Source organism: Martes martes, assembly GCF_963455335.1.
Source record: "Martes martes genome assembly, chromosome: 9".
NCBI lineage: Eukaryota > Metazoa > Chordata > Mammalia > Carnivora > Mustelidae > Martes > Martes martes.
This window is the reverse complement of record NC_137896.1, coordinates 132,361,995-132,376,065: the sequence shown is the minus strand read 5'-3', so window position 1 is coordinate 132,376,065 and position 14,071 is coordinate 132,361,995. Positions and strand designations below refer to the sequence as shown.

Genomic DNA, 14,071 nt, shown 5'->3' with positions numbered 1-14,071 from the left:
TCTGGGTTCTATGATTTGATATTTATTCATCGTCCCATATTTATTTTGCGCCTACCATGTATCGGGCAGTGGGACTGAAGCATGGGGCCATTAGTCTTTATAACACGAAGGCCGCTTAGATCCATCTCAGACATGGTCCAGAAGGGAAGAGAGGCAGACCAATGCCTGTAGAGGATGGTACCCATTCAATGAACACTTAAGAGATATTTTCTATGTGTATCCCATGAGGCCAGGGACATTCAAACCAAAGCGATACAATACAACCCCTGCCCTCTCACGGATACCCCACCATGGTGGGAAAAATCGAGTATTACAAACAGAATGTGGTAAGTGTAGTGGGGTGAGGTGTGTATGCCCAGGCGGGTATGCCCAGGACACTTGACCCAGCCTAGGAGGTCAGGGAGGTCCCCCTGCAGCAAGGGGGAGTCCTGGATGAGTCTGGAAGGTTGAGTCTGGAAGGTGGGCCAGGTGGCAAGTGGAGGAGCAGGGAATTGGGGGCAAGGGTGGTTCTCAGTGCTGAGCAGGACCGGAAGGAGCAGAAGAGCAAAACGGCAGGTTGAGCTATTCATCTGCACACCCTGCTAAGGAGTTGAACCTTATCTGGAGTGTACCAGAGTGACAGGATCTCAAATGTGTGCTTTATAAAGTTCAGCCTGGTCACAGCTGCAGCTGCGATAGAGGAAAAAGAGAAAAGTCAAGGTAGAGACAGGGTCCCACTGTGAGTTGCTTCAATCAGGGCAACGCTGATGATGTCCTTGTACTGTTATTAATATTTTCCTTAAACGATCAAGTGAATCCTTAAATGAGTTCCTTAAATGAATAAGAAAAGAAGGACACGGGGCGCCTGGGTGGCTCACTGGGTTAAAGCCTCTGCCTTCGGCTCAGGACATGATCCCAGGTTCCTGGGATCGATCCTGGCATCAGGCTCTCTGCTCTCAGCGGGGAGCCTGCTTACCCCCCTCTCTCTGCCTGCCTCTCTGCCTACTTGTTATCTCTGTCTGTCAAATAAATAAATAAAATCTTAAAAAAAAAAAAAAAAAGGACAGGTTCCATGGTCCAGTGTTGGACCCAGGATTAGGGGATGGAAATGGGAAATGGCAGAGAGGGGACAGTGAGAAGGGTCTGTGGGTGCTGATTCAGGGCCCAAGAGGCCCAGAGAACAGGGAGCGGGAAACTGGCAGGGATTGCTGAGGGACTGCGGGTGCTGAATGAAGCCCCTGGGGGGCTCCACGGTGCTAAATCCTCTCTTACGAGACCTCCAGGTAGCAAGGGCCCCGGCCAACAGGCCCCCCTCCTGTCTCACTTTCTCTACTCAGTTCCCGTGCCTCCATTCTCCTCCAGCCTCAGTGGTCTCCCCCTGCTGCTGGATCCCCTTTTTCCCAGCCTTTCTGTGTTGGGGGCTCCAAGACCCTGTGTCGGTCCCGTTCTCTCCTCCTCCACCGCAGTGGAGAGTCATCTTTTCTCCAGGCCTTCAAGACCACCTTTGTGCCGACGAGTCCCCGATGTCCATCCAGCCACTTTGTCCCTGGTCCCCACACTCACATCCAACTGATGTGTCTGTTTGGAGTGCCAATGAACATCTTGAATTCATGTCCAAAATGGGACTCCTGACCTCCCCCAGACTTACGCCTGCCGTCTTCCCTGTCTCGGTGATGGCTAACCATTCCTTCCGGGTTTTACCTTCGATAGCTACTTTGAATCTCTTTTTTTCTCGTACTTTATATCCAATTTTCAGTAAATCCTCCCGGCTCTACAGAGTAGAGCCAACCATGTCTCACTCCACCACAAGGCCACGCTACTGTTCACTGTGGTCTGGGCTCACTGCCCTTATCTTTGTGCCCTTACCACCCAGACTGTTTAAAGACGCGCTGAGATCAGGTCAGGGCTCTACTCCAAACCCTCCATCTTAGTCCACAAAAACTGAAGTGGGCACAAAAACCTACGTCTCCCCGTCCTCCCTCTTTGTCCCTCTCTGGTCATACGGGGTCTCCCACGGTCCCTGTTCACAAGGATGCAAAGGTGTGCCTCTGCCTGTCCCCTCCTCCCCCGCGTCCTCGCAGGCCTTTCCTCCTCAAGCCTTCCGGCCCCGGCCCCACCCCGTGCTCTCCGGCTGGCCGCCCCGCTCCTTCTCCCGCAGAGCTCGCCGCTCTCCCCCGCACCGTGTCATTTACTCTTCCTGTTCATTGTCTGTTGCCCCTAGGATGCTGCAGGCAGGCAGGGCAACTTGCTCACTATCTCCAGCATCTGGAACAAGGCCGCATACAGTCCTCTCAGTGTGTATCTGTTGAAGCAGCGAGCAGACCCCAGAGAAGAGAGCTTCGGCTCGGAAGGACGGTTTGGGCCAGGGGCGGGGTGGGCATGAGTGGCTGCTGGAGTAGGGAGGGCTGCTCGGAGGAGGCTCGGCCGCGGGTCTGAGATGGAGCCCAAGGAAGGAGCTCGGGGCTGAGGGGAGTGAAGGGCGAAGGGGTTGAAGCCCCGATGGGGTGCGCGGGGGTTCGAGCTGGGAGACTGGCGGGGGCCAGCAGGGAGGGGGGCGCAGAAGAGGGGACCGGCCGGGCAGGCAGTTGGGACCAGGCAGCTAGGGCTGGAGGCAGGTCCCCACGCCGGCCGCACGAGGGGAAACAGCGGTTGCCCGTGACTGTCACGCAGCGGCCAACGTGAGACGGATGCGCAGAAGGTTCTAACGCCGGCCAGTGCCGTGGGCTCCTCGAGGAAGCAGCCAACCGAGCTTTCTCAGGTAAAAGCCAGAGCCTCATAAATACGTGGACGCGGACTGAGAGGCGGCACGAGGGCGCGGCGCGTCACAGACCCGGGCAGGGAAGGTGCCCGAGGCGGCCCGGGAGGCTCCGTCACTGAAGCGGGGTGGGCTTCGGCGGGCCAGCGGGGAAGGAAGGACCCGGCCCTGAGGCCCGAGAGGGCGGCGCCGAGGCACGGCCCGTCCCTCAGGCGAGCGGCCAAGGGCTGCGACGGCGGCCCAGGGCGGTGGGCGCGCGGAGGCCGGCGGAGCGGCGGGAGGTGCGCGCCGGGAGCCGCGCGGCCACGCCAGTCCCCGCCGGAGGCAGGCAGACAGCGCGGGGCGCGCCGCACCGACGCGGCCACGCGGAGCCGCGGCCCCCGCCCCGGCGCCCCGCAGGCCGGCCAATCAGGCGGCGCGGCCGGCCGCCCGGCCCCGAGGCCCCGCCCCGGCCCGGCGCGCCGCCAGCCAATGGGCGGTCGAGCCCGGGCGCCCAGAGCGCGCAGCCCGCGCTGAGCCGGCTCAGAGCGAGAAAAGCGAACCCAACCCGTCGGGGCCGCCGCTCCGGACCCGCCGCCGCCGCCGCCGCCGCTGCCGCCGCCTCCTCCTCCCCCCCGGATCGGGTGTACTGTCCCAACCCGAAAGTCCAGTTCTGCGGCCCGGCAGCGGCGAGCAAGCGCGATGACACAGGAGTACGACAAGTGAGTGAGGCGCCGGCGCGCGAGTCCGGCCGTGCGGCTTCAGGCCGCCGCTGCGCGCCGGGCCAGCCGCACCTGCCGCGGGCCCGGGAGAGGCGAGGCCGGACGAGCTGGGGTGCTAGGCCGGGCGCGGGGCGCGGGGACGGGGACGCGAAGCGCGCAGGGAGGGCGGGGGGCGCGCGTCACAGCGTCCGCTTTCTACCCCGCCGCGGCCTCTGCCCTCGGCACCCCCTCCCCCGCGCCTTTGTTCCACCGAAGCCCCCGGGGCAGACCCTTGCCTTGGGGACTCAGTTCCGGAGGGGACACCTCCCTCCTCGCCCCCCCGCCCCCGCGGCCTCGTCGGGGGGACCACCCCGCGGGCGCGCCCCCCTCTCGGCTCTGCTGCTGGCAGGGGTGCGGGGAGGGAGACTCGGGACGCCGCGCCGCGTGGGGCCCCCCTCGGGGTCGCTTTTGCTCAGGGGGGCCAGCGGAGCTCTTGGGGACCGGCTCCCCGCTGGGAAGGTAGACGTCTCGGGTAATCAGTCCGTTGTCGTCCAGCCCTCTCCTCCAGTCCGCCTGCCAGAACTCCAGAAAGGAGAAATTTAGGGAAAAGTTGAAGTGCTCTGATGTCCTGGCATTTTTCCCCGCTGGCTGGCTGTGTGAGTGAGAAAATTGTTGTAGGAGTTATTTTGCCACTTGCATCATTGATGGTAATTACAGATTACTGTAATTAAAAATCCTCAGAACATATCAAGAGGATGAAATCTTCGAAATCTGGGTGATAAACAGAACGTACCGTACCAGTACTCCTTTTGGAGTCTGTGATCAAAGAAATATTTTTGACAAATGCAAGGTGGTAACGCAAGATGTTAACTTTGAGGGACATGGGGGGAGGGATATTTCAGTGTTTTCTTTGCACCTTTTCTGTAAGTGTGAAATTGTTGCGAAACAAAATATTTATTAGGAAAAAAGTAAATCGCACCAAACCCAACCATCTACGGCAGATCAGTAAATCCAGATCAGAGATATTCCATTCCAGTTTTATAATTATTTGTTAAGGGTCATTTTATTTAAGTGTGCTCTTTTTCTGATTGGGAAGGTTAGATGTTGTGTAGGGGATATCTTAAATGGATTAATCTTGGGTTGTAGAATGTGCAGTTAAATTAATCACTTGAAGTATGTTTCAGAAGTCTTTCGAGAGATCACTAATGAAGAGTTTACGACTTAACCAAAGGCAGCGATGGGCCTTTGGGGACGAGCAACTGCCTGACTGTCATATGAGGAAGTAGACTTAAGTCAGGGAACTGGTGACTGTTTATTTCTTGACTTATGGTTTAGATAAGGCAAATTTCCAAAGCTAAAATTTTGGCCCTAGGCACACTTTGGAAATGCAAGACACCTCCAGGGTGATCCCAAACAAAACCATTTGCAAAAAATATTTTCTGTTGCCTATACAAATTTGGGATGGGGGTGGGAGAAGGAGGGAAGCTGAAAAACTAGCATTACTGGAATTGAATGAGCCAAGTGCTGTCATAATCTTCTGGAAGTAGCTATTACACTATTAATAATAGCTTAGCAGCGTACCAGTAAATCACCCCAAGATACCACTGATTCAGTGGCTGTTATACTCTGCTCCTAATGGTGTAGGGAATGCCTTTTTGTGCATTTATTTATTTATTGTGAATTTGAGATTTGTACACACAGCCTTCATTTTTAAATAAACTTCATTATGTCTGTTTTGTGTTAGAATAGTATACCCCCCTCAAAACTGCTTTGCCTACTAAATGTAATCAGTATTTGGATTTTATGCCTAGACATGAGTTTAAAACACTGGCTTTGAAATAAGACCGAATTTTGAGGATAAATTCAGTTGTTGGCCCATGTTCCCACCCCTTTTCAAAGATGTTCTCCTTTTTAAAAATCTGTATCTGTTTCTAAAGGGCCTGCCTGCCAAAACCCTAACCTTTGTTGATTACTTGAAAAGATAATCAATCTCTCTACATTCACTTTTAGAGTAGGTAGGTCACCTTTAGGCCATTTACATATTTCATTTGTGTGTTGCAATGAGAGCTGAGCCTTAAATTTGCTTGTTAGAATACTGATAATTCAGAGTAGTTTTAAACATTAACAATTTTTTTTCCCTTAAAAAAACAACAACTTCATCTTGCTGGAGTTTGTGTTCCGCTTTTTCTCCTTATTGACTTGTTAAATAGTACCAACTGAAAAGTTGTTGAGACTGTTGACATTTCAAGTTTTTGGAATCAGTAATGTTTGTTTTAATCTTTAAAACTGAATCTTCTATAAGACTTTACTAAGATCTCTGTTGATTTTTCCGGATTTTTCCCACCCAACTACAGTGTTAAAATGAAACCGTTCTTGCCCAGTGTGAAAATCTAGTAAAGAGTTTTAAAAACAGATTTCCCACCTATTTTCTTAAAAAGCTCTTTTTGTTCAGTGGCCTCATTTATTGTTGTAGATTCTTAAGTGTTTATCTCTAAGATAAACAGTTAACTCCCATGCCAGAAAATTATGCCTCCTTATTGATTTACAGTCCCCTTTGGCCACATTCCGTGCTCAATCTGGTGGTCATCAGTAGAATATTCTAACTTTCTCATATACCCCGAGGATTAAACGAAGTCACTCTTTTCTTTCCGCCCCCTCCTCCTCTCTCCCTGGTTTGTGGGTAGGAAAGTTTTTAAGGCCTGGTATCAACAGGAGAGAGAGGGAAGTAACATGTAGCAGCACGATGCTTGAACCGTGTCTACTCTCTTTAAGAGGGTACAGTCCTGACTGCAGATGTTTGAGGAGAATGAATGTTCTGTTTTGCCCCACTTCGTCCTTGTGTTTGTTTGCTTAGGTATTTGAATAGCCTGGCCTTTTCTTGGAGTGTTTTGTTTTGTTTTGTTTTGCCAAATTATATATCCTGGGTCACGTGTGCAGGTTAACTGCACGTTCCCTGGCTCCCCAGTCCCATATATCTTCCCCGGGGGACCCGTAGGTGTGCGTTCAGGTGGCTTGTCTCCTGGTCTCACCTCGGTGCCCTTTGCTGGGGTGGGTCATTGGGCTCTTTTACTGGAATATCAAGGAATTGATTGTTCGGGGCTTTTAAAAACTAGCTTGTGGTGCCTTGCAGTAGAAAGTGTGAGATCTAGCCGTATGTGTGTTTTCAATCTCTCTGAAGCAAACGGCCAGTCTTGGTTCTTCAGAATGAAGCCCTTTATCCACAGCGGCGCCCCTACACTAGTGAGGACGAAGCCTGGAAGTCTTTCCTGGAGAACCCTCTCACCGCGGCAACCAAGGCGATGATGAGCATCAATGGAGACGAAGACAGTGCGGCCGCCCTGGGCTTGCTCTATGACTATTACAAGGTAGATGTGCCTCCTCTTTCAAAAACCTAACAACAGTCCGAGATGCACTTGATTCAACAGCATATAAAACAGTAATTTGCTGGTAGAATGTAAAGCAAGTTGCTTCTCTAGTGACTATAAATAGTTTAATGAGTGCTTTGACTTACTGTGGTTCAAAGCCGAAAATCTACTCTCATAGAATCAAAGGGTTGTTTTTAAAATGGGTGAAGTAGCCAGCTGCTCTAGCTCGATCTGGAGGGTGAAGCTACCATAAAAGAAGACGGGAGACGTGTCTTACTGAGATTGAATGTTTTACCAAAGGGACTTCTTAGCGCCCCGACGAGTAGACAGTGGTTCATTTCCCTGGGCTCTAACCTTTATTCTGATGTGGTCAGAATGATTTCCTTGCCTTTCGTGATATCACAGAGCCTTTGATTTGACTGAAGGATTCACGAAGGAAAGCTGTTCTTCTAGTCTTGGACTTTCTACTTCTAAGATCGGAATATGTTCTGTTTCTATTTCAATAGATTAGTCTTAATTAAATATAATCTGTTCTGTGCTTGGAGTTTTGTGTGATGTTCCTATCTGAAGATCTGTGTCCTCGTCACTGGTCACCACTTACTGGTTTCCTCTGTCACGCTAAGCATGTTACTGCCATGCATGTTACTTCTGATCTCTCCAGAAAGCCTGCAAAATATGTAGTATGACCGCTGTTTTGCAAATAGGAAAAAATTAAGTTCTCAGGTCACACAACTAGCACGTGTTGCAGCCAGGATTTGAGGCCTGGTCTGGATAATGCTAAAGTCATCCTCTTCGGCATGTCACGCTGTCTCCCATCGAATGTCCTTTGCTTGCTAGACTCTTTGGCATTCTTTCTGCTCGATAGTAGTATGTGGTGATGGCTCTATATCACAGTTGATTTTTGCCATATTTTTGTTTTTAAAACTTCCAGACCTATAGAAAACTTCAATTTAATCAGATGATTAACTCCCAGATACTTTCACCTAGATTCACCAGTTGCTTACGTTTCGTTACATTCTGGCATTGTATTATTTCCTGAATATAAGAAACGCAGAGGGCGGAGGCGCCTGGGTTTCTCAGTCCGTTAAGCAGCTGCCTTCAGCTCAAGTCATGATCCCAGGGTTCTGGGATCCAACTTCCTGTGGGGCCCCCTGCTTGGCAGGAAGTCTGTTTCTCCCTCTCCCTCTGCCTGCATCTCCCCCTGCTTGTGCTCTCACTCTCTTTCCTTGTGTGTGTGTGTGTGTGTGTGTGTGTGAAATAAATAAATAAACTCTTTAAAAAATGCAGAGGGAAAAAAACAAAGAAGATGGCTTGATTATGATTACCAAATTAGGGTGGGACCTAAACAAAAAATTTTATTATTTTCTGGTCTGAGACCATGTATCCAGCTTGTTGTGATTGAGAGACTGGGGTAAGTTTTGTTTTGTTTTTTTCCTTTTTTTTTTTTTTAAAGGTTTTATTTATTTATTTTTTTTAAGATTTTATTTATTTGCCAGAGAGAGAGAAAAAGAGAGAGAGTACACACAAGCAGGCAGAGAGGCAGGCAGAGGCAGCGAGAGAAGCAGGCTCCCTGCCGAGCAAGGAGCCAGATGCGGGACTCGATCCCAGGACTCTGGGATCATGACCTATGCCGAAGGCAGCGGCTTAACCAACTGAGCCACCCAGGCGTCCCTGTTTTTTTCCTTTGAATATGAAGGGAAACTTGTGTAGTAACTAATGATGCTAGGAGATCTCTTTGCCTGGAAAGTAGAGCTGAAGAATTCCTTCAAAGTGGAACTTATAATAACTCTGTTCTTCTCGAGTCCCGTTTTCTTGACTCAGTGTAAAAATCGTAAGTTCCTAAGTATTAATTATGAAGTTTGAAGTACGTCTTTTTAACTGAAACTTTTTGAAAATGGGAGAAAACAAACAAGTTCAGTGCCAGAAAGACTGATGTAATGGTACTGATTGCAGGGGTTATATGTGTATGTATTTTAAATAAAGGGTCCTAAAAGTATTTTACATCTTAGGACGAGATCAGTCATTATGTCTGTCCATTAGGGGTGACAGTCTTAGTACTAATATGTCAGGTTTCTTATCACAGGTGTAGTGTTCTTTTCTTTTTTAAATGAACTGATTTTTGGATATAACTATCTGTCGTTTTTACACAATAACTGTTTAAATAGACTCCACTCCCAGTGTGGAGCCCGACCCAGTGCTTGAACTCACAACGCTGAGATCAAGATCTGAGCTGAGATCAAGAGTCAGATGCTTAACCGACTCAGCCACCCAGGCGCCCTCTTCGATGAAGATTTAAATAACTTCAATGAAGTTTTAAAAGCACATTTGTTAACACATGAAATAAATTGTTTTGTGTTTAAAGGTAAATATATCCATACGTTCGCATTGGAAACAGTTTCAAACATTTAGCGATTTTGGAGCACATGTTTGAAATTACTCTCCAGCAGGTTGATGTCTAGGGTACACATGTATAATGTTAGCCTGTTTTCATCTCCTGCGTAAAGAAGAACAGAATCAAGAAAAGCGTAGAACAAACTGAGTTCGATTTGTCCTCTGGGTACCAGATAATGTGAATCCCAGAGTATTTGAAGAAATTTATCATTTGAAGCCAGCACTTGGATCTTGGAAATGAACTGTTAGCATGGCTGAGCCTTTTGATTGTGCATTTGGTCTGAAAGGAAGGGTGACGAAAAGGCGAGAACACTGGGAGTCCAGTTGGGTTTTCTTTTCTTTTTTTTTTTTTTTTTTTAAATTTAGTCCTACATCAACAACTTTTTCTCTGGAAGTTTTTTTGTTGTTTTTTTTATTTCAACACAGTTACATTCATAATGTATGTGATATTTATTTTTTTTTAAAGATTTTATTTATTTATTTGACAGAGAGATATCACAAGTAGGCAGAGAGGCAGGCAGAGAGAGATGAAGAAGCAGGCTCCCTGCCAAGCAGAGAGCCCGATGCGGGACTCGATCCCAGGACCCTGAGATCATGACCTGAGCCGAAGGCAGAGGCTTAACCCACTGAGCCACCCAGGCGCCCCCGGTTGGGTTTTCAGTAGCTTCTTTATTCTGTAGCATAGATAAATGGTAAAACCAAGCCAGAGGTATTTTTTTAAGAGATGAAACCCAAACTCAGTGTCAAAGTGAATTCGTGATGCCCTGGGTTTATTTGGCAACGAAGGAATCATCAGTTTTTACATGTTAACCTCGTGACAAGATTTGTAAGCTCTTGAGGGCAGACACTGTCTCACTCATCGCGTATCCCCACAGCCTGGCATTTGGCAGGCGATCAAGTAGACTTATCAGAGGTTGAACTTCACTGAAAAGAGGCTGTATCTATATTTCACTAAGTGAGAACTAAATTGTGTCGTGTTTGTTAATATCTAAGGTTCCAAGAGAGAGGAGGTCATCAACAGCAAAGTCAGACGTTGAGCCCCCAGAGCCAGATCACAGCAAAAGGTAATGTCTCATAGAAAGTGTGAAATGGTACTATATTGTATTTTCACGGGTTTCTGCAGAAAATAAAGCGGGAGAATGAAATGAAATGCTTTAGTGGAAGAATGAAAAAGCTCTAGTGGAAGAGATAGGTGGTAATTATGATTCTGTTGTTCTGAGAAGTTGCCAGTTTCTTTACACATACTTGCCTTTTCTGCATGCTTTCTTTGCCTGTGGAGGGATGTTTTTAGTAATGATGTAAGCAAACTGTTCCCTTATTTGTCTGAGTTTCTCTTAAGAAGGGCGTGGCATTTAATGCAAAGGTGGGGGTCCTTTAAAAAAGATTATGTACCAATGATCTTGAATACTGGCCTGAGTAAAACTTAATGAAGCAGCTGTATTCCAAACTCCTGTCCAAGTTATTTTAGGTTATTTAGGTTTAAAACTTTCAGAACATTAAGGCTTGACTTTATAGCCGTGAAAACTAATTTTCACATAACTTGTAAATTTCCCTGTGCTCTATTAGTAAAAGAAATAAATAGATATGTATTTATTTATTTATATTATTTATTTATTTAGAGAGTGCGAGAAGGGTGGGGGCAGAGGGAGAGAGAATCATAAGCAGACTCCACACCTAGCTTGGAGCCCAATAAGGGCTCAATCTCATAATCCTGAGATCATGACCTGAGCCGAAATCAAGAGTCAGACGCGTCACTGACTAAGCCTCGTAAGGTACCCCAGGAGTAAAATATTTTTAAAGGAAGAATGATCACTCAGAATCCCACTGTCTCTATGATTTCTTTATTTACTGTTTGGGTATGCGTGCACGTTCTATGTGGTTGTGGTTGTATTCACACACAGCATTTGGTAGGTTGTGTTCTTCTACTTTCCATAAGTGTTTTTCCATGTTGCTAATTTAATCTTGATAATTACCCTTTGGAGAAGATCTTAAGGTTTCTTTTTTATTGTTACTTTTTATTATGCATATTTTCAAATAACAACAGTGGGGAAATAATATAAGCCTATATCTGTTTGATTACTAGCTTCAGCAGTTACTAACATAATTCCTTCTGTTTGATCTGCTCTTCCCTTTTCTCCAACTTTTAAATTCATTGTTTATTTAATTTTGATATAGTTTTTAAGCAAAACTTAGTTATCCTGACATTAAGGCTCTGTTATATATATATATATATATATTTTTTTTTTTACTACTACAAAGCCTTGACAAGCCACTTTCTAGATAGCTTTTTCCTTTTTTTTCTTTCATTAGGAAATTCTTGGGAGTGAATTTATGGTTCAAGTTTTGAACATTTTATTGATCTGAAGTGTCCAAAACTGCCAAGTTGCTTTTTTTCTTAAAGGTATCAGCATATATTGTTTGAGGGGGCTTTGAAAAATTCACTAACTTCGCCCTGGACTAGAAGTCATCTGCTGCTGCCCAGGATATTTATTAAACCAAAAGTAATTTTATGCAAGTATAGCAACCTGTACAACGTAACCATTGGTTTTCTTTTGGTGTAGAGAAAGCCAGATAAGTGTAGGTCCTAGGAAACGTGGTGGCCAAGTGAGATAACTGTTCATACTTCTCAAGCCTTTGTGCGCCAGGCGTCATCATACACGTTTCAGCGCCTCGTCTCATTTCATCCTTGTCACAACCTTGTGAGGACAGAAAGATAGATAGCATTACTACCCTCACCTTATAGACAAGCATGTACTTACTAAGAGATGAGATAGCGTCCCACTGGTCACAGAATTTGAACCAGGGCGGAATGACTCTAGAGGCTGTGCTTGAAGCACCGTACTGCTCCAGCCGGTTACGTTTATAGCTTCAGGCTTCTAGTGAAATATGACCTCTGTTATTAGGATTCTTGCAAATAAAGCATAGTAGAGGAGAGCTCTGAGTTCTCTAGATTTCAAGTGAAATTTTACTTGATACTTTTGGATTTTATGACTGATTAACCATGAAATCTTTTTTTTTTGCTCTAGTAATGGGTTTTCATTGCCATTTTCTATTTATTTGGTTTCTCCCAAACGTATTATTATTATTACTATTGCAAAGGACCCAATGGCCCATTGCCGTTAGGAAAATAAAAATTGTCAGAGAACTGCATCAGCATTGAGTTTGAAAACAGAGTTTTCTTTTCTTTTCTTAAAGAAACAGCATACCAAATGTGACTGAGCAGTCCCTCATCTCTGCTGGAGAAAACAGAGTGCAAGTACTGAAAAATGTGCCATTTAACATTGTCCTTCCCCATGGCAACCAACTGGGCATTGATAAGAGAGGCCATCTAACAGCTCCTGATACAACAGTCACCGTCTCCATAGCAACAATGCCTACCCACTCCATCAAGACAGAAACCCAGCCCCATGGCTTTGCTGTGGGAATCTCTCCGGCAGTATACCAACCTGAGCCCACTGAGCGGGTGGTGGTTTTCGACCGGAACCTTAATGCTGACCAGTTCAGCTCTGGTGCTCAACCCCCAAATGCTCAAAGGAGAACTCCAGACTCTACCTTCTCAGAGACCTTCAAGGAAGGCGTTCAGGAGGTACAGCAAATGCAAGCATCTTCCTAAGACGTTTGTGTGTTTGTATAAGTATTGGGTTCCACCTCCTCCTTGTTATGTAAGCTTGAAACTCAGCCTGAAATGAATGGATTAGGAACAAAAGATTTTCTTTTTTACGAGAAAAGGCCAATAGGTATAATTTGTAAACTAAACCTACAAAACCAGAAATCATTATCAAGGGCACATGGCTAATCTTACCAGCATTTGAGTTAACAATTATGATTTCAGCTAAGTGATTTTGTCGGAGAAAGAAAACCCCATATGTAATCTTCCATCAACAACAGATATCTCCACAGAAGTCTGTTTTCAGCTTTTGCCCTAGACCAGAACAAGATTCCTGCAATTGGTCTCAATATAAAATGATTTCTCATGGATTTTCTGGGTCTCTCTCGGTTGGTAGTAGAGTCAGGGAGGCAGTAGATGTTGGTGAGGCATGCGTTGTATGAAATTTACAGACTAACTCCAAACGCTTTCGGGGTTTTGTGATGATGAACCCCTCTCAGGTAAAAGTTGGGGAGTGAAGATGGTTAAAACCATATTTAATGTCTTGTGGGGAAAAGGAATATCCCTCTGCTTAGGGCACTAGGAGTAGAATTGTAGCCTTATCTGAGAACAGTGCATCAATCCGTCCATTGGTGGTGCACCTGATATGGTAGCTTCACTTGGTGTGATGAGCCCTGAAAGTCACGAGATCTTGGTTGCAGATTCTAGAGTTTGGACAGAATTGAGATGTGTGGGGAAGTTGGGAGCAGGGGATAAGGCAGCACTCTGGGGGAGTACCTGCATGGGTTGTCTTCGTGTGATTGAGTGGCATATGAAATGGCTGTTTTTCCTTCCGAATTTTTTTGTAGAGGTAAAGTTTTTATTTTCAAATGAATGTCGAATGAGTAGTGCGTAGCCGTGAGCCACATACTTCTGTGCTGTAGCACGTGTCGGTCTTTAGTGAGCCTGATAACCAGTTAAATAGTTGTGGCTTATCACATTCGTATTTCAGGTTTTCTTCCCCTCGGATCTCAGCCTGCGGATGCCTGGCATGAATTCAGAGGACTATGTTTTTGACAGTGTTTCTGGGTAATAGTTGTCTTTTAATTTGATTTTTAACTTTCAGCTCTTATGACTTTTTGTGTTAATCTGATGTTGGAAAATCAGAGGTGGCTTTGGTGGTATTATCTTCGCTAGAGGGACATTCGCTTTAGTGCATTTAATTTTGAACTCTGTACTGTGTTTCATGTTTCCTTAATTCTTGGTGTTGGTGCTTTTTCTTTCCTTCAGTTTCTTTATATGATGGTGGTAGAAT

At 46.3% G+C, this 14,071-nt stretch overlaps 1 protein-coding gene across 3 annotated transcripts in view; it reads left to right on the top strand.

Moving 5' to 3' along the window:
- The first annotated feature begins 3,264 nt into the window (after window positions 1–3,264).
- Window positions 3,265–14,071, top strand: part of GRHL1 (grainyhead like transcription factor 1) — a 51,711-nt gene continuing 40,904 nt past the window's right edge. For all 3 annotated transcript variants that reach the window (XR_013967435.1, XM_080813891.1, XM_080813890.1), the window contains exons 1-5: window positions 3,265–3,435; window positions 6,593–6,779; window positions 10,164–10,234; window positions 12,366–12,756; window positions 13,769–13,845. Coding sequence is in view for 2 of the 3 variants with exons in the window: in XM_080813891.1 (XP_080670017.1) it covers window positions 3,416–3,435; window positions 6,593–6,779; window positions 10,164–10,234; window positions 12,366–12,756; window positions 13,769–13,845 (746 nt within the window). In the remaining variant the exon portion in view is untranslated. The remainder of the gene's footprint in view (window positions 3,436–6,592; window positions 6,780–10,163; window positions 10,235–12,365; window positions 12,757–13,768; window positions 13,846–14,071) is intronic.